Source organism: Cryptomeria japonica, chromosome 11, assembly GCF_030272615.1.
Source record: "Cryptomeria japonica chromosome 11, Sugi_1.0, whole genome shotgun sequence".
In the NCBI taxonomy this organism is placed as follows: domain Eukaryota; kingdom Viridiplantae; phylum Streptophyta; class Pinopsida; order Cupressales; family Cupressaceae; genus Cryptomeria; species Cryptomeria japonica.
The window spans coordinates 718,399,340-718,420,392 of record NC_081415.1 but is presented as its reverse complement, the minus strand read 5'-3'; the positions used below and the strand labels follow the sequence as shown (position 1 = coordinate 718,420,392).

Sequence of the window (21,053 nt, the reverse complement as noted above, 5' to 3'; positions counted from 1 at the left end):
CGTGTATCTAGGTCGATCCTCAAAATGAAAGAAATTCTTCCAGAAAATAACAACCAAGAAGTATGGATCAATAGGAAGGTTGGCCACATGTCAAAGAACATCAAACAAGACCCAAAATAGATCCATATACCAAGAAACCATTGCGGAAATGAAGAAAGACCAACCTGTAAGCACAAGAAATGTCTCAAAACCCAGAAACAATCAACAAAGAGCGATAACTAGTCAGAAAAGAATCCAAATGGACTAAAAATCTGGAATTAAGCACATGAACCAGCTCGGAGATCGAAAATAGGATCTGCAATGAAAATCAAGCAACAAACAACACCTATTGGTAGGAACACAGAAAACTACACATTGAACTGAACGAGAACTAAACTAAAAGGAAATATTTTTGGTCGATGCAAGATTTCTCATAGACTGGGGATGCTCCTGCATCAGAAATAATAGCTCTTTTATGTCTATGACTGATAAGTTTTTCTAATGTTTTAGGTTGCATAATGGGACAATATGGAGGTCGTAGGATATATTACAGTTTTGACTGTGTGCATATTGAATGTTAACTGAACTTGTCAAACCTTGTATTATTTTGGCTAAGTATTCCTGCAACTATGAGAATTATTATGATAATTTCATGTATGGATGTATAAATGTTATGGTTGATAGGAAATGGATATGTATGTTTTTGCATGTACTAACCTTTGATGCAGGAATAAATAAGTAAATGCAGAAACGATCAAGCTATGCTAGTTGGAGGATCGCGCCATGCAAACAGTTAGATATATTTCAAGGTGGTTGAAAGCGTTAAAGGAAATAAGGGAGATGGTGTTTGAATGGAGCAGCTAAAGAATAACAAGGCAGTTCAAGATCTATTTTTGACTGTCTTCAGCAGGTGACAATCTAGTAGAAACCATCATGCTATATTCCTGGCTATGTAATGATGAAAGTCCCACGATCTCTATTGTGGACTTATTCCTTGTTTTAATAAAAGTTTTCGCTTGATCTCATCGATGTGGTCTAAGTAGTTAAGAGTTTGTTATAATTTTCCTATAAATAAAGTTTTGAACCTCTTCACAGAGGTTAGACAGAGTTTTCAGAATCAAGAAGTATTTTCCCTATTTTATGTATTGTAACAACTTTTGGAGATAATGAATAAATTTATGTTGTTATGAGCATATAGAATCATTTGAAATTTGGGTACGCTCATCCAATGGGGCCCACTTGGTGAGTAATCCTATGTAACTATTAAATTTAGTTTTATTTTCCTGTAGTAGTTGTTATGGCAATTGACTGTTCCTGCAACCAAAGCAGATAGTGTAGTTCCTATTTGCTTGCTTTGAAATCAGATAATAGTTATTCATTTAAAATCATCTTTTAGTGTTAAGATTTCCTATAGCCATTTAGTTGTTGTTCCTTCGCATGTTTATTTCAGTAACTTCATTTACTGCAGTAGGATAGAATGACTCTTACAGGAACTTAGTGCACAAACAGTGCTGACCCATTTCAAGTAATACGTCCCTGGGTTGATAAGTAAATGAACCTCAGTCATATGAATGATAGCTATTTAGAATGGATGTCCAATCCCCGAGTTAAGGCTTCAGGTCTAGTTATTATCCTAATTGGCAAGGCAAACATTATTCTCAAAGATGACACATTTGATACCTTGTAAAAAGACAATAGATGCAGTACATGTTGTAGACCTATTTTTCAAGGAAGTGGTTAGATTACATGGATTACCTAAGAGCATCCTAGAATATCCGGTAGTCAACCGATTACATGCAAGCTACAAGCTAGCTACAATCCATCTGGGACTCTCAGAATCAACTAGATCATTAATCATGAATCTCAATCCTTATTCTGTTTTCTACTTTCGTTGTCTTACAAATGATTACATAATGCCCTATATATACCCTCCGGAACATATCTTGGTCAGCCACAAAATATTACATTTACCAATGCAGGAAAATAAAACATGTAACTAGGTCAACCCTATGAATGAAAGAAATTCTTCCAAAAAATAACAACCAAGAAGTCTGGATCAGCAGGAAGGTCAGCCACACATCAAAGAACATTGAACAAGACCCAAAATAGATCCATATGCCAAGAAACCCCTCTGGAAATGAAGGAAGACCAACTGATAAGCACAAGAAATATCTCAGAACCCAGAAACAATCAATAGAGAGCAATAACTAGCCAAAAAAGAATCCAAATGGACTAAAAATTTGGAATCAAGCACATGAACCAACCCAGAGACTGAAAATAGGATCTACAATGAAAATCAAGCAACAAAAAACACCTATTGGTAGGAACATAGAAAACTGCACGCTGAATTGAATGAGAACTAAACTGAAAGGAAATATTTTTGGTTGATGCAAGATTTCTCATAGACCGGGGATGCTCCTGCATCAGAAATAATAGCTCTTTTATGTCTATGACTGATAAGTTTTTCTTATGTTTTAAGTTGCATAATGGGACAATGTGAAGGTTGTAGGATATATTACAGTTTTGACTGTGTGCATATTGAATGTTAACCGAACCTATTGAACCTTGTATTATTTTGGCTAAGTATTCCTACAACTATGCGAATTACTATGATAATTTCATGTATGGATGTATAAATGTTATGGTTGATAGGAAATGGATACGTGTGTGTTTGCATGGACTAAACTTTGATGTAGGAATAAATAAGTAGCTGCAGAAGCGGTCAAGCTATGCCAGTTGGAGGATCACGCCATGCAAACAATTAGATATATTTCGAGGTGGATGAAAGGGTTAAAGACAATAAGGGAGATGGTGTTTGAATGGAGCGGCTGAAGAATAACGGGGTAGTTCAAGATCTATTTATGACTGTCTTCAGTAGGCGGCAATCTAGTAGAAACCATCATGCTATATTCCTGGCTGTGTAATGATGAAAGTCCCATGATCTCTATTGTGGACTTCTTCCTTGTTTAATAAAAGTTTCCGCTTGATCTCATGGGTGTGGTCTAAGTAGTTAAGAGTTTGTTATAATTTTCTTATATATAAATTTTTGAACCTCTTCACAAAGGTTAGATAGAGTTTTCAGAATCAAGAAGTATTTTCCCTATTTTATGTATTGTAACAACTTTTGGAGATAATGAATAAATTTATGTTGTTATGAGCATATAGAATCATTAGAAATTTGGGTACGCTCATCCAATGGGGCCCACTTGGTGAGTAATCCTATGTAACTATTAAATTTAGTTTTTTTACTGTAGTAGTTGTTATGGCAATTGACTGTGCCTGCAGCCATTGGAACCAGACCCTGTGACTGTTCCCACAACCAAAGCAAACAATGTAGTTCCTATTTGCTAGCTTTGAACTCAGATAATAGTTGTTCATTTAAAGTCATCTTTTAGTGTTAAGATTTCCTATAGCCATTTAGTTGTTGTTCCTTCGCATGTTTATTTCAGTAACTTCATTTGCTGCAATAGGATAGAATGACTCTTACCAGAACTTAGTGCACAAATAGTGCTGGCCCATTTCAAGTAATATGTCACTGGGTTGATAAGTAAATGAACCTCAGTCATATAAATGATAGCTATTAGAATGGATGTCCAATCCATGAGTTAAGGCTTCAGGTCTAGTTATTATCCTGATTGGCAAGATAGACAATATTCTCAAAGATGGCGCATTTGATACCTTGTAAAAAGACAACAGATGCAATACATGTTGCAGACCTATTTTTAAAGGAAGTGGTCAGATTATATGGATTACCTAAGAGCATAGTTTTAGACAGAGACACTATGTTTGTTGGATATTTTTGGAGGACACTTTGGAAGAAGATGAAGATAGATTTGAAGTTCAGTTCTACTTTTTAGCCACAGATTGATGGACAAAAAGAGGTAGTGAATAGGAGCTTGGGAAATTTGTTGGGATACTTAATAGGAGAGAAAACCAGAAGTTGGGACTTGATTCTTGTACAAGCAGAATTTGCCTACGATAATTCACTGAACAGGAGTGCCGAAAGAATGCCTTTTGAGATTTTCATTGGAGCACACCATAGAGGCATATCAGAATTGAGAGATATTAGTAATGAAGATAAGAGGAGTGTAGAAGAAGAAGGATTTGTAGAGCATATGAAAACAATACATACTCAGGTCAAACAACATTTGGAGGAAATGAACAATAAGTATAAGGATAAAGAAGATGAGAAGAGGATACATAAAGAATTTGAAGTAGGTGATGAAGTGATGGTGTATTTGAGGAAAGAGATAGTTCCAGTTGGAACTTATAAAAAGTTAATGATGAGGAAGTTTGGACCTTAAAATATCTTGAATAAATTCAATTCCGGAAATGCATAAGTGGAGTTACCTGATACTTTGGAAATTTCACCTATATTAAACATTGCAAATCTACATCACTATCATGAGATAGAAGTCAACACAAATAATGTATTAGACTTGGAGAAGAAGATACCTCAGCAGATGCCAGACCAGATTGAAGAGATTTTTGATAGCAGAATTGGGCATAGCACCCCGAGCAACCAGTACAGATTGTATCTTGTGAAGTGGAAAGACAAACCAGTTGAAGATTCATCATGGATTGCTTAGGCAGAGGTAGATCGTATTGGTTTTCCTCTAACCCTGACAAAGTGAGGGATTCACTTTTTAAACAATCTTGGATGTCTAATGCAGGAGCATCCTTGGTTCTTGGCAATCTTGCAACAACAAAAAATATTTTCTTTCAGTTTGTTCCTATTTTGTAGTTTCAATTTTTCATTTTGAATTTCTTTACACTTTCTCACCAGATCTTGTAGAGCTAGATTTTTATTGTGGACATGTTCATTTGCCTTATCCTAAGTCTACAGGACATTTGGATCTTTTCTCGACAAGTTATCACCTTTGGAATCTGAGATAGTTTTCTCGCTTGGACCTATTTTGCTATTGGCAAATCTTGTAGATTATTTCCATAGCTTGCAAAGCTTCAGTTCATCATTTCCAACATTCCTTGGTATGTGGATGACCTTCCCTTAGGTCCGTGTTTCATTCTATGGATTTTACAGATGGATCTCTTTGGTAGAGGCCGACCTTGTTATTTTACACGCTTCATCTTGTTCATCAGTGAATGTTTCACCTTGGGCCTATGCGGATCACCCTTGATCATATAAATCAATGTAATTAAGAATTTAGAAAGGAGAAGTTAGAATATAGAAGATAATCATAAGGTTAGGAGGTTTGGAGTTGGCTCACATTCTTGTTTGAACCCGAATGTTGCATAACACGCATGTTTTGTACTAAGGCCCATGAGTTGAATCTGTGAGGCCAAATGTGGCTGAAAGTTTGTAACTAATTTTCATGATATAATATAGTCTATTTCTGTTGGATTGTTGGGGAGATTGTTGGATTTAGTTCTTTTCATTGTTGTTGCTAGGATATGTTGTTGTCATTGATGTCAACAACCTTTTACTTATAATGCATACCCAGGCATATCATATCATAGGTGCACCTAGCTACTTAGGTGGGCATATAACTTCCCTTGCTTGTGGTTTATTCTGGTGAGTTTATAAATAATTTCTGATGCAGTTTTGAAGTTTGGTTTTGCTGATCACTATTTTACAGAATTCGGTATTTCCTCCAATATATTCTGCTGTGATAAGATCTTGTGTTGAGACTTTGGGATATTGTTTGGGATGATCTTGTGTATCTTGATTTATGATAGTTCATGATTTGGTGCTTGGAAATTTATCTTTCTTTGTGACAGTTGTCGATTGGTTGTGTTCTTGAGCTTACTAGATGTTGATCGATGAAGATTTGAAAAGTGGTGTTGGTGCAACTATTTTGGATGGTTGTAATGTGCTTGCTAGTATTTCCTAGTCGTGTCCTATTTGTTTTGGTGATCTGCATTGATTGTTGTGTGGTTTTTCGGTGATTTCTATGAACCGGTGATGATTTTTGTGTTATGTGGTATTTCTAGTGGTGTAGCATGTTGCAGTTGATCTTGGCGTGATTTTCGATGGATGTGATCGTTTGGGAATTTGAATTTGGTCCATGTTATGTAATGTAAATTATTATATTGGTTTGGTGGTTGATCTTTGTATTGTGACATAATATAATTTTTATAATTATGAGTTGAGGGTTGAGGGTTTAGCCGACCTTGTTATCAAGGTTGATGATTTGTATTTATAGGTGAGATACTCATGTAATTTAGGTGTCGGTATTGTGTCTGTATTATTAGAGAGAGGTGATTGTGCAAACAAGAGACTTATCATTCATTATAGTGTTGAGGTGAGATTTGTGTTACAAAGTAGACAATTGGGCTTAACCAGAACTGTCATCAGACATTTGTAGATGCTATCATTGCAGTTCATTTCTTTTGGATTGTAGTTTGAATCATATTGTAAGTCAGTGAGACTTCCTTGAGGGTTGTAGCCTTTTGGGTATATATATTTTGAGCAGTGAGCTCTAGGCAGTGTGCCTGAATGCATGTGGATTCCCCATTGTAATATTTTTACATACTACTATAGAGTATCATCTTACTATGGGTAGGTGCCCATCGTGGTTTTTCCCTTTACTGGGTTTTCCATGTCAAAATATTGGTGTTGTGTGTTGTGTTATTAATTTGCTATTTGTTCATTATTGCAGTTTATCAGTATTGTTTTGGAGTTTAATCTTGGTTATCCAGTGAATATTGATTCACCCCCTCCCTCTCAGTCTTCTTGATCGCTAATAAAAATTGGTATCAAAGCTAGATCCTACGGTAGAAGCTTAATCACTTGAGGAGATCTGGGATGACAAATCAAGGTATTCTTTTGAAGAAGGATAGTCAAAGGTTTGATGGAAGTAACTATACTATATGGAAGAGTCAGATGGAGGTGCATTTGAAATGTCTTGGAGAAGATTACTAGAAATATTGCTAAGAATGTCTATGTTCTTCCTTAGAATGGACCATCCACTCTTAATGAGGTTAAGGAAGAAGAATATAACATCAGAACCAAGGAAGCATTGCTTAGTTCCATGACTGATTCTGAAATGACAAATGTTATGGGACTTTAAACCGCAAATGAGATCTAGAAGAAGCTTGAGAACTTGTATGAAGGTGATAGCCAAGTGAAAGTTGCTAAGTTGCAGAGATTGAAAGGAAAGTATGAGACATTGAAGATGGGAGATGATGAGAACATATATTCATATATGGATAAAGTAAATGAACTTGTCCTTGGTATTTGGAATACCGATGGAAAGATTGAGGAAGATGAGATTGTTGCTAAGGTGATGAGATCTTTGCCTCCTACTTATAAACATAAGGTTGCTACTATTGATGAGATCCAGAGTGTGACTACAATGACAAGAGATGTGTTGGCTAGAAAACTTGTTGCATTTAAGCTAAGTGAATTTGGAGAGTCACATGGAAAGTATGAGACTGCATTTAGAGAATTAGCATTCATGTTCAGTAAGAAGAAGTATGATCCTGATGAGTGCAGGATATCTAGATATGAAAGAGAATGAAGAGAGATAACAAAGCAAGAAAAAGAGCTTGATGATCTTGAAGCACTGATTGCTCAGAGATTGCCTAAAGGTGCTGGTAAGTATGATGGAAAGTTACCCTTGAAATGTTTTTCTTGTAATAAGATAAGACATTTTTCTTCTAGATGTCTGAAGATAATGGCTAAGTATGATAGACATGGTAAGTTTAATAAACATGATAGGAATGATAGATATGAGAAGCATGGAAAGTATGATAAGCCTTACAAGTCTAATCAGAAGTTTAGGAACCAGAAGAACTGTTATTATGCTGTAGATGAAGGTGTTACAGATGATGAATCAGAAGGAGATGAAGTTGTTTTTATTGCCAATAAAGAAGATAGACATGTACTTGGTGATTCCACAAGCTGTCCTATTGAGGATAAAGCTTTGGCCGCTAAGGTAGAAGAAAAGGGTGTATGAGTGATTGACAATGCTTGTTCACATCATATGACTGGTGACAAAAGAAAATTTGTAAGCATGGAAATATATGATGGTGGAATAGTTAGATTTGGAGATGACAAAGCCTATGTAATCCATGGGAGAGGTTCTATTTCTTTTGATGGTAAGCATAACACTGATTATGTCTTGTATGTTGAAGGTTTGAAGCATAATCTTTTGAGTGTTGGACAAATGGTTGATAAGGGTTATGATCTACAATTTAAGGATGGCAAATACAAGATCTTGAATGCCTCTGGTATAAAGATTGCATCTGGGATTAAGACTGAAGGTAATATTTTTCATTTTAATGCTGCTAAGAAAATGTATTTGATTGCTAAGATAGATGGGAGTTGGTTGTGGCACAGAAGGATGCATCATGTAAATTTTGATTCATTGATTAAGATCAGTTCTACACAAGAAGTTAGAGATATACCTAAAATTGTTAAACCTATTAATCCTGTATGTAAGGAGTGTCAATTGGGTAAGCAAATAAGGATTTCTTTCAAGATAAAACCTTATACATTTGATTGATTGCTGGATCTTGTGCATACTAACCTATGTGGACCTACAAATGTTAGAAGTGTGCAGGGTGATAGATACTTTTAATGTTGCTAATTGATGATTATTCCAGAATGATGTGGGTTGTCTTTTTGAGGGAAAAATCAGAAGTATTTGAGAAATTTAAGATATTCAAAGCTAAAGTTGAAATTGAGTCCAGATTGAAGCTGAAGTGTCTTAGATCTAATAGAGGTGGAGAATTTTTTTTAGGTAAGAATTCGGTTTCATGGGCTAGCAAAAAACAAGATTCAATATCTTTGTCTACTGCTTGTTAGTGAACAAATTTGCTCTTTCTGTTTAAATGATTAATCTTAAACTCTGTTACCTTATTCTAAGAACAAATGATTCACTGAACAGTAGGGTAAGTGTTGCTCAAATCACTTCCCTTTGAATTTTTGCATAGGTACAACTCCCTATCCTAATTTTTCATGGAATGTGTTTTGTTTTTATATCTAAATGAAAGCTTTTAACCCAAAAGCGTGTAAGGCCGCCTATTTCATTCTTGGATGAAATGCCGAAATGTTTCACATGTCTCACAAACAATGAAAGCTATTTTCCTTAATTTTTCAATGCAACTAACTACAGCAACTGAAACAAAGTTCAATATACTTTTTCCACACAAAATAATAAAAGACGAATATATTTAAGGAAAAATAAATCTGCCCTCAATCATGAATCTTTTCCAAAGTAAACAACACATTCAAAGGAAACAACATCAAAGGAATAATGAATTACTGTAATGGAATGATCATTACTGTTACTTGATCAGATGAACATATGCAAAGACATGTTATCTATTCAGATTCAAAATACACAGATTTTCCTTCTCCCAAAAAAAACAATACGATCAGATTTCATATATATATCCTTATGCAACAGTGACATAAAAATACATCTACCAATCTTTGTCCATCACAGGTCCCAACCATCTGGTTCTTCCTTTGATTAAAAATAGAAAAATGCCAAAGCAAAAACTTGAGTCAAAGCTCACCAAAATTAGTTACTAAAATCTAACCCTTCTACCATCTACTTTACTTAATTTATAGTCTAAACGGGGGAGGTCTCCCTGAAAACTTGACCACTCCCCAGTAAAAAAGTTATGAAACCAACAAGAAGTATTTTGGGACAAATGTCCCGAAGTCTTTGCATAACTATGAGAAATTATTTTTAAAAAAATAAAGGAAACTAGTCCTAAATTGATGCATTATGTCATATTCCATCATTGTCATCTTCTCTGTCTTCGCGGGCGTCATGAGAAGTTGTAAGTTCTTGAACAATGGACTGGCTCGGGACTTTCATTGCATTGAGTTTTGCCTTTGGCACCTCTTTATTCCACCTATGTTGCACCAACTTCTCTGAGTGTTTCGGCAGCTGATCATTCCCAATGAAAATCATAGATTCAATCCTAGCCACCTTGGTTATATCTTCCGATGTGAAGCTATCCTTGGCTCTGATCTTCTCCATGTTCAACCAAAAAGAGTTGATTTCTTCTTGTGTGCTTAAGCCGCAGATTCCTAACTCCCAGTCATGCTTAGGATTAACCACCTTATTATCCTTGACTATACTACTTTGCAGATCCTGGAGTTCATAAATAGAGGTCCTTGCATCTGTAATCACCGAATGGAAAGTAAGAACTTGCCACATTATAGTTTTCTTCAGCATGAAAAGCTGACACTCATCAGCCACCAGCTTAATTGAATGTTCTGTTAGAAACCTGACAGCCCCATATTCTTCTATTTTGGCAAACAGAGGTAGGACATTCTGCCATTTGTGCTCTTCTTTCTCCCACGACACAAGCTGGTTTTGGATTTCAGAAATAAGGCTCTGTATTTCATCACATAATTTCTGGGAGTCAGTAATGTACTTCTTACCGTCTTTGATTATTTGTTCAATCTACTTCTCAACCGCTTCAGCAATGCTCTTAGCCCATTGAACTTGGTTCATTAATTTCTTGTTTTCCGGAGAAGTTGGGTCGAAGTTCTCAGCGGCATGAGATATTGGAATTGCTCCAAGACAACCAATACTATCGATGAACTAAGCCAAAACACTTATGTGTCATTTTAGTTCTCTTTTCTCTCGTCCATCCTTCTTTGACCTGGTAAGCATTTTCTTTGCTGACACTTGGAAAAAATGGTTGTCCGTATCTCTACTCATTTTTCCCAACTCTACCTTTGTGATCTCAAAATCATTAGGATCAGCCTCTCTATTTTCATCTTTTGGTTTGTACGAGGCAATTTCTGCCATCCATTTTCAAGTTTCTTCATCATTGTTCAGGTGAGTAGCGGTCTTGAACCTTTTCGGCTTTGGATTCTTCTTTGTGTACTTAGCAACCATTTCCTGAATCGGAATGGTCACAGGAAGAAAGCTTCTTTTCTTGTTCACTGAGGTTGTTAACCATTTAGGAGTCACAACAGAATGAGTAGCTCCTTCAATCATCTTTGGCGGCGGTGTCATAGCCACAGTCACTGTTTGGGAGTCCAAGGCACTAGCAACTTCACCATCCAAATCCTCAATTTCAAAAATCTGAGCCTCAAGCGTAGCATCCTTTACTCCCATATCCTTGACCTAGTCCATCTTCCTCTGGGCAACACTTCATGATTGAGTATGCCAAGGGGTACTAAAAGCCAGAGTTGGACTAGACTTGCGTCTAGGCTGAGGCGACTTGGTATCCTTACTTTCACAGTTGTACAATCAGACGACGGCTATCACAGTTGTACAATCGGATGATGGCTAGCAGCAAGAAAGACTCCTATCTAGGGATAACATATACAAAGGTCCAACAGCAAGTAACAAATGCAGGACACAAATAATTTTCATACCTTATTGAGAAAGGTAATGATACATATACATTAAATGCAATGATTTCACAATTTCAAACTGGACGCGGCAAGTTGGTGGATTAGACCTCGCATGCATGCATTAAATGCATGGCGGCATTCTTTAAGAAATTGCCAGTTCCCGAAATGTTTACTTTCTTCGAAAAAGCCAAGAATGACATCACTTTAAGATATGGTTCTGCCTTTCCGTATTTAGTAATAAATGCACTTTCAAAACATTAGAAACTGTGGGACCCACTAATATTGAACCCATATGAACATCTTGAACCGACTTCTTGAGTGTTCAAGTAGTTCAAGATGTACGTCGCATCAAAATGTTGACCACTTGCTGTGTTGAACACGTTGAACATATTTGAACCCTTTGAACTCAGTTCAATAAGTTCAACACAAATGCTATATCACCGAACAGGAAATTTTTTTGGAAGAGCCGCTGCAAAACACTTAGAGAAAATGTTAGTACGAAAAACTTTTTCCGAACACCTTGGAGCCTATGGAACCTAAATGAACCTGTTGAACCTGGTTCAAAACGGTTCGACGTGTTCACAGAGTTCAATCAATTGTCCGAACTTGACTTAAATGACTAGAAAGAGGATTTGAAGACGCATTAAAGACTTGAACCAAGGTAATATAGCATGAATTAGGACTCCAACATAAAAAAGAAAAGATGACCCACTCTTGCCATGAGGAATAAATGACGTGGTAACATTGGCTCTGACTGGGGATTGTATTTTTCAAAGGAAAATGCAAAGAACTCACAGACTCTGGTTTCGTAGAACAGAAAAAAAAAGGAAGAAGATAAGGAAACACAACCAAAAACACCTAGGCTACTATGTACAAAAATCTCGATTACAGGATTTACAATTTATAGAGCTTGAGATCTTGCCCATAGTAGGTATAAGGCATGATCGTTCCATCAACATAGCTGAGTCTGAATGCATTTTTTCCTACTGCTTCATAGATTCTGAAAGGGCCTTTCCACAATGAATCAAACTTGCCATGAGCACCTTTGGACTCTCTCCTTTTGTCCCATAGAAGCACCTCCTCTCCTATTAGGAAACCTCTTGGTCGAGCTCGCATGTCAAAAATCTTCTTCACTCGGATCTGATGTTCTAAAATTCTATCCACCAACAATTCTCTCTCTTCTTCTAACTTTGTCAGATACATAATTCTTTTCTCCAAAGCATTTTGAAAGAAGGAATCTTCCACTACTGTCTGCAGCTTGGTTGCTGATAACTCTAGTGGCAAAGAAAGTTTCGCTCCTATGCCATACACAAGTTCAAAAGGTGCCATTCCAATGGCCCTCTTGGGTGTGGTTCTATCCACCCATAAAGCCTCATATATCTTCTTATGCCAATTCCGAGCACTCTCGTCAACTAACTTCTTCATGATGGCTATCAAATTCTTATTGCTAGATTCCGCCAATCCATTGCCCTGTGGGAAATAATCAAAAGAATGCGAGAGGGAAATTTGATGATCATAGCAAAACATGGTCACATCTTCGGAGGAGAAATATGATGCATTATCTATCACAATTTTCTGGGGTACCCCAAAATGAACTAGGATGTAATCCTTGAGAAAACTGCACACAATCTTTGAGTTTGCCTTTTTGGTGGGAATGGCTTCTACCCACTTAGTAAAGTAGTCAGTTGCTGTCAAAATATACATGTGACCCACACTGGAATGAGTGTTTATTGGGCCTATGAAATCAATGCCCCATTGCTTGAAAGGTTCATCTATCACTACAGGCCTTAGAGGTAGGGATGCCAAATGTGGCCTTCCAGAAAACAATTGACATTTCTCACACTCCTTAACATGAATATAGGCATCCCGAAACATGCCAAGCCAATAAAAACAATTCCTCAGAATTTTGAAAGTAGTAACAGATGATGAGAAGTGTCCCCCACAAACCTCTCCATGATAGGCCTCCAGGAGCTTTTGCTATTGAGGTTTATCTACACACCTTATATAGGTTCCATCTAAACCCTTTTTGTATAAAACATCCTGCCAAATTACATACTTTGCAAGTTTTAACTTTAAATTCCTTTATTTTTTAGCTGACAGATGGTTTGGGCAGCTACCATAAGTTAAATAATAGGCCACATCAGAGAACCAAGTATCTTGCAACCCAACAAAAAGAGTTAATGGTAACTTAGCTTCAGTTTCCACCTCATTTTCCGCTATCAACTTGCATAAGCCCTGCCCTTTAATTGTCCTCGTAGGGTGAATGTCTAAGTCATATTCCTAAATTTTCATCACCTAAGTTGCTCTCTTATTTAGTCCAACCTCCTGCTGAGTCAAAACGCTTTTAACCACTGAATCTAGAACAAAAACTACAGAGTGAGAATGCAGAATACAGTATTGAAACTATTTCATGGCCTTTACAACAGCATAGGCATGCTTCTCCATGGGTGAATACTTAAGTTCATGATTCTTGAGCGAAGTAATCATGAACACTATGGGCAATTCAACCCCATTTTCATCCAAATGTAACAGAATCCCAGACATTGTATGCTCGGATGCATAACAATACAAAATGAAGTCCTTTGTGAAATCTGGATTAACAAGAGTGGGCGCATTTACAACTAATCCCTTAATTCTTTCAAAAGAATTTTTGGCCTCTTCGGTCCACTTGAAAGGATGTTGCTCACTTAGCAAGCCAACAATGTGTTTTGTGGTCTTGTCAAACTCTGGAACAAATCTTCTTAAGAAATTCACTTGACCAAAGAACGATCTTACTCTAGTCTGGCTAGAGGGTAAACTAAGACGTTGAATTGCATTAACTCTCTTAGGATCAATCTTGACTCCCTCTTTCGAGACACTATGTCCTAACAATTTTCCCTCCGTGACGTAAAAAACTGATTTCTTAGGATTCAAAGAAATCCCATGCTCATGACAATGCTACAGTACTACGCTCAAATCCTGAAAATGATCTATCCTTTTCTTTGAAAACACTATGAGGTCATCCAGATAAACTACAATTATTCTATCTCAGAAATCCTTGAAAGAGGAATCCATAACCCTTTGAAAAGTGGCTATGGCATTTATTAAACCAAAAGGCATGCGGTTGTATGTGAACGTTCCCCATGGAGTGATGAACGTTGTCTTCTGTTGCTCATGCTCTGCTATAGTAATTTGGTTGTAACCAGAAAAACCATCCAACATCGACATCATCTCTGACCTAGACACCATCTGCAAAATGTGATCCATATTTGGTAAGACGTAGTTGTCCTTCAGGCTCGCTTGATTCAAATTTTGAAAATCAACACAAATACAAATTTCCACATTTTTCTTTCTTACGGGCACAATGTTAGCTACCCAGGTGGAATGGTGGATCGGATATATGATTCGGGCCTTAAGAATTTTTTCAACTTCCTTAGAAATTGCATCCGCCATGATATGGTTAAAATTCCTCAATTTTTGCCTAAAAGGAGAAACGCTTGACTTCAGCGGAATCTGATGTTGAAAATGTCTGTTTCTAAACTCCTTCAGGTCATCATAAGACCAAGCAAAAACATCAATGTATTCCTTAAGCAGTGTGCCAAGTGCTCTCTTTTCCTCCACCGGACAACACCTGCCGATTGTCACTTCTTTTGGATCAGATTCATCTCCCAAATTTATTTTCTCACAATTTCCTTTCCCATCATCCTTGGGAACTTTGTTACCTATGAATGCATCATCTCTGGTAAAAAATCTCTCCAGTGTCACTAACCCCTTTGGAATTTTGTTACCTTTGAGCTGAATGAAACTATTTGTAGGATCTACCTCTGGGTCTGGACTAAACTCTTTGCAAACATTCTCAGAGCCTTCAAAATATGATTGAGAAAATGATTGAGCACATTCTAGGAAATCTTTGATCTGTGCACCCGCATCAAAAACCTGCCAATGATCTACATTATCGGGAACACTGGGCCTATAGATCATTTCAATCCTATATGAGTTATCTTTAAAATCTAGATGTGGTAATAAAAGTGAAGCTGACACGACCAATGAATCTGCCCTACTATTTTGCTCCCTCGGAATTGCTTCAATCGAGAAGGCATCAAAGAATTCTAACTCATCTCAAACTCTATTCCTGTAATGCCTCAACCTATCGTTCTTAACCATATAGATGTTTCTCACCTGCCTAATGATTAATTTTGCATCACCTTTAACTTTAAGCAACTTGATTCCTTTACATTTGGCCTCACTTAATCCTAATAATAGTGCCTCATATTCAGTAGTATAATTAGTGTTCTTAAAATCCAACTTGAAAGAAAAGGGGAAAATATTACCAGTTGATGACAACAAAACCACCCCTGCTCCTGAACTGGAGTTAGCACAGCTTCCATCAAACTCCATCTGCCATAGCTCATCAAGTTCATCAATTGCCTCATCCGTTTTCTTTTCACCAAGTGCAAGAATAAGATAGTTTCCAAACTCACACTCTTGAAACAGAATCTGGGCTTTGGGGTTATCTGAGGGAAAAACAGTGTACTTATTTTTGGGCTCAAGTTCAAGCTTAATTTTTTGATTTCCAAGGGGAATGATGGCCTCAGACCAGTCCATTTTGATTTCGCCTCTAAGATCCTTGCAAAACATCCTACTCAAAAGCATTCCGTAACTCACCGGAATATTAGCAACCAGTATAGTTAATCTTACTCTTTTGTTTGGGCACGCTGTTAACACTGTCTGGACGTCCTTTACCTGACCAATAAGAGGAACCTATTTTCCATTCATTGAAAAACATCTCCCAAACATTTTAGTGAGGGTCAAACCTAGAGATTTAGCCATAGGAGAAGGCATTATATTGTCTGAAGCCCTTGAATCAATTATGCAATTACTTAACTTCTGGCCATTCAAGAGAAGGGAAATATATAAAGGTTCAGGTTTTAGAATCTCAACCTCAAGCCTAAACTTTGTATCATGAAAAGCACAAGGATCCGCTAGATGAGCTAATGAGTACGAGATAGATGAAGACCCTTTTGCAGTAGCTAAATCATTATTTTCCATACACCCATGTACTTGGGACTCCGAAAAGGAATCTCCTTTAATGTATTTGACCAATTTATTCAACTCTTTTGGGTTAAGCTTTAAATACTTGGTGGTAGGAAATTGAATGGTAGAGGCCTTATAGAACTCAATGATATCAATGGAGGAAGAAGAGGAAGGGCTCTTATGATCTTCATGGTTCCTTTGCAAAATTTTAACTTCAGGAACCTTTGAAAAACTATTACCTAGGAGATCTTTGCCTTTGAAATTGCTTCCAGAAGGGTTCACAAAGGAAGAAGGCTAGGAGGTTCATTGATTCCTTGTTAGAATTGCACATGAAGAACCTTTAAGAGTCACCAAAATGTTACTACCTTTTTCTGAATCTGACTTGTACTCGAGGTAGAATGTTCTAGAGTCGCCAGGTACCTCTTGAATTCTTTCTGCTTCAGTGAACTCTCCTAATTCATCCTCTGTGTTTTTCATCTGAACATGTCTTATCATATCAAGACATGAAACCCCATCATGATCAGTGGTAAGATGAAATGAACACATGACACCTTTGTCAGGAGGTGCCTCTATCTGTAGTCTTTGTGGAACTGCAGGAAGTTGCAACGGTCATCCATAGTTATATTGATTTGAAGTTCTCCTGCTTATATCCTGATAAGGTTGTGGATAAGAATTTCCAGGCTTAGGTATCTACCTCTTTAAAGCAATCATATCATTGACAAGCCACTGAACAACCGGATCAGTAGATGACGTAGAAGCCTAAGATTGTCCCTGGGGAGTTTGTACATCTTTCCTCCATTTGCCAGCTATTATCAGATCATCTTCAAGCTGTATAGCCTCATTTTGTGCACTCTCCTGATCAGCCGGCCTACTTCTTCTAAGGTGAAATCCTATTTCAGGTGGCATGGAATTTACGAAGAAACATCACTGATTATCTACAGTTGGTCTTTTGGCTTGAGGAATTCTATGAATAATCTTATTATATCTTACTACATAATCCCTCATCGGCTCATGAATTTCCTTCTTCATCTGTGTGAGTTGAGCCAGTAACATATGTTCATCATCAGCGCTTTGGAATCTTTTTTCAAAAGTGGTTTTCATCGTTTGCCAGTTAGTTATGGATCCTGCTTGCAGCTAGCTAAACCATTTTGTTGCCCCTTTGGTGAGAGTTTGGACAAAAAGCCTAATAGCCACGTCCTGATATTGGACTGCTAGGATTCCAGTAGCTACATTAAAGGAGTTCAAATGCTCTTCAACTAAAATTTTCCTGTCACCTTTATATTTGGGTAAAACATCCCTTGCACCTTTTGGTAGTGGATTATGGGCTGCAAGAGCAAGAGGTCCAACAACTACACCCCAGGGTTGAGCCATAATGAACACAAGATCAATGGTTACAAGAGGAGGGGCTTGAATTCCAGTAAGTGTTAGTGCTTGCCAAGGGGAAGAAGAAGATATAGGGGTAACTCTGACAGGAGACGAAGGTCTACTTTTGGCCTTCCTTCTAGGAGTAAAACTTGGGGCAAATGACAGATTTTGCAATTCTTAAAAACAGTTATCAACTACTCCTTCTCTTCTTTGTGTTCTAGTATATGGATGAGAATCCAGGGTGATTGCTCGTAGGAAAACTAAACTACTTCAAACAAGACTCAATCTCAACAGTCTTCCTAAACTCGGAGCAATTTTGCCAATTATGGGCTCACTTTTGTCACGTCTACGACATACCGGTCTACTGAGAAATTGGTTTTCTCTTTGTTTCGCCTCCCCAGCAGAGTCGCCAAAAATCTGTTAGTGAACAGATTTGCTCTTTGTTTTTAAATGATTAATCTTAAACTCTGTTACCTTATTCTAAGAACAAATGATTCACTGAACAGTTGGGTAAGTGTTGCTCAAATCACTTCCCTCTAAATTTTTGCATAGTTATAGCTCCCTATCCTAATTTTTCATGGAATGTGTTTTGTTTTTATATCTGAATGAAAGCTTTTAACCCGAAAGTGTGTAAGGCCGCCTATTTCATTCTTGGATGAAAAGCCAAAATGTTTCACATGTCTCACAAACAATGAAAGCTATTTTTCTTAATTTTTCAATGCAAGTAACTACAGCAACTGAAACAAAGTTCAATATACTTTTTCCACACAAACTAATAAAAGACGAACAAATTTAAGGAAAAATAAATCTACCCTCAATCATGAATCTTTTCCAAAGTAAACAACACATTCAAAGGAAAGAACATCAGAGGAATAATGAATTACTATAATGGAATGATCATTACTGTTACGTGATCAGATGAACATATGCAAAGACATGTTATCTATTTGGATTCAAAATACACAGATTTTCCTTCTCCCAAAAAAACAATATGATCAAATTTCATATATATATCCTTATTCAACAATGACACAAAAATACATCTGCCAATCTTTGTCCATCACAGGTCCCAACCATCTGGTTCTTCCTTTGATTAAAAATAGAAAAATGCCAAAGCAAAAACTTGAGTCGAAGCTCACCAAAATTAGTTACTAAAATCTAACACTTCTACCATCTACTTTACTTAATTTATAGTCTAAACAGGGGAGGTCTCCCTGAAAACTCGACCACTCCCCGGTAAAATAGTTACAAAACCAGCAAGAAGTATTTTGGGACAGATGTCCTGAAGTCTTTGCATAACTATGAGAAATTATTTTTAAAAAAATAAAGGAAACTAGTCCTAAATTGATGCATTATGTCATATTCCATCATTGTCATCTTCTCCGTCTTCACAGGCATCATGAGCAGTTGTAAGTTCTTGAACAATGGATTGGCTCGGGACTTTCATTGCATTGAGTTTCGCCTTTGCCACCTCTTTATTCCACCTATGTTGCACCAACTTCTCTGAGTGTTTCGGTAGCTGATCATTCCCAATGAAAATCATAGATTCAATCCTAGCCACCTTGGTTATATCTTCTGGTGTGAAGCTACCCTTGGCTCTGATCTTCTCCATGTTCAACCGAAAAGATTTGATTGCTTCTTGTGTGCTTAAGCCACAGATTCCTAACTCCCAGTCATGATCGGGATTAACCACCTTATTATCCTTGACTATACTACTTTGCAGATCCTGGAGTTCATAAACAGAGGTCCTTGCATCCGTAATCACCGACTGGAAGGTAAGCACTCGCCACATTATAGTTTTCTTCAGCATGAAAAGATGACACTCATTGACCACCAGCTTAATTGAATGTTCTGTCAGAAACTTGGTAGCCCCATATTCTTCTATTTTGGCAAACAGAGGCAAGACATTTTGCCATTTGTGCTCTTCTTTCTCCCATGACACAAGCTGGTTTTGGATTTCAAAAATAAGGCTTTGTATTTCATCACATAATTTCTGGGAGTCAGTAATGTACTTCTTGCCATCTTTGATTATTTTTTCAATCCACTTCTCAACCGCTTCAGCAATGCTCTTAGCCCATTGAACTTGGTTCATTAATTTCTTGTTTTCTAGAGAAGTTGGGTCAAAGTTCTCAATGGCATGAGATATTGGAATTGCTCCAAGGCAACCGGTACTATCGATGAACCGAGCCAAAACACTTATGTGTCATTTTAGTTCTCTTTTATCTCATCCATCCTTCTCTGACCTGGTAAGCATTTTCTTTACTGACACTTGGAAAAAATGGTTGTCCGTATCTCTACTCATTTTTCCCAACTCTACCTTTGTGATCTCAAAATCATCAGGACAAGCCTTTCTGTTTTCATCTTTCAGTTTGTACGAGGCAATTTCAGCCATCCATTTTCCAGTTTCTTCATCATTGTTTAGGTGAGCGGTGGTCTTGAACCTTTTCGGCTTTGGATTCTTCTCTATGTACTTAGCAACCATTTCCTGAATCAGAATGGTCACAGGAAGAAAGCTCATTTTCTTGTTCACTGAGGTTGTTAACCATTTAGGAGTCATAGCGGAATGAGTAGCTCCTTCAATCATCTTTGGTGGTGGCATTATAGCCACAGTCATTGTTTGGGAGTCCAGGGCACTAGCAACTTCACCATCCAAATCCTCAATTTCAAAAATCTGAGCCTCAAGCACAACATGCTTTACTCCCATATCCTTGACCTAGTCCATCTTCCTCTGGGCAACACTTCGTGATCGAGTATGCCAAGGGGTACTAAAATCCAGAGTTGGACTAGACCTGCATCTAGGCTGAGGTGACTTGGTATCCTTACCTTCACAGTTGTACAATCAGACAACAGCTAGCAGCAAGAAAGACTCCTATCCAGGGATAACATATACAAAGGTCCAACAGCAAGTAACAAATGCAGGACACAAATAATTTTCATAGCTTATTGAGAAAGGTAATGATACAGATACATTAAATGCAATGATTTCACAATTTCAGACTGGACATGGCAAGTTGGTGGATTAGACCTCACACGCATGCATTGAATGCATGGCGGCGTTCTTTAAGAAACTGCCAGTTCCCGAAATGTTTACTTTCTTTGAAAAAGCCAAAGAATGACATCACTTTAAGATATGGTTCTACCTCTCCGTATTTAGTAATGAATGCACTTTCAAAACATTAGAAACCATGGGACTCACCAATATTGAACCCATATGAACATCTTGAACCGACTTCTTGAGTGTTCAAGTAGTTCAAGATGTACGCCGCGTCAAACTGTTGACCACTTGCTGTGTTGAACACGTTGAACATATTTGAACCCTTTGAACTCAGTTCAATAAGTTCAACACAAATGCTATATCACCGAACAAGAAAAACTTTTGTAAGAGCCACTGCAAAACACTTAG

The 21,053-nt window shown here is 37.3% G+C and overlaps 1 protein-coding gene across 1 annotated transcript; it reads right to left on the bottom strand.

Moving 5' to 3' along the window:
• Window positions 1-13,675: 13,675 nt before the first annotated feature.
• On the bottom strand, window positions 13,676-15,856 carry LOC131860413 (uncharacterized). The gene is made up of 2 exons (XM_059214826.1): window positions 15,457-15,856; window positions 13,676-13,998 (listed from the first exon to the last, which is right to left on the bottom strand). Exons 1-2 carry the CDS (start codon window positions 15,854-15,856, stop codon window positions 13,676-13,678), a joined length of 723 nt encoding a protein of 240 aa, XP_059070809.1.
• Between the last annotated feature and the right edge of the window lie 5,197 nt (window positions 15,857-21,053).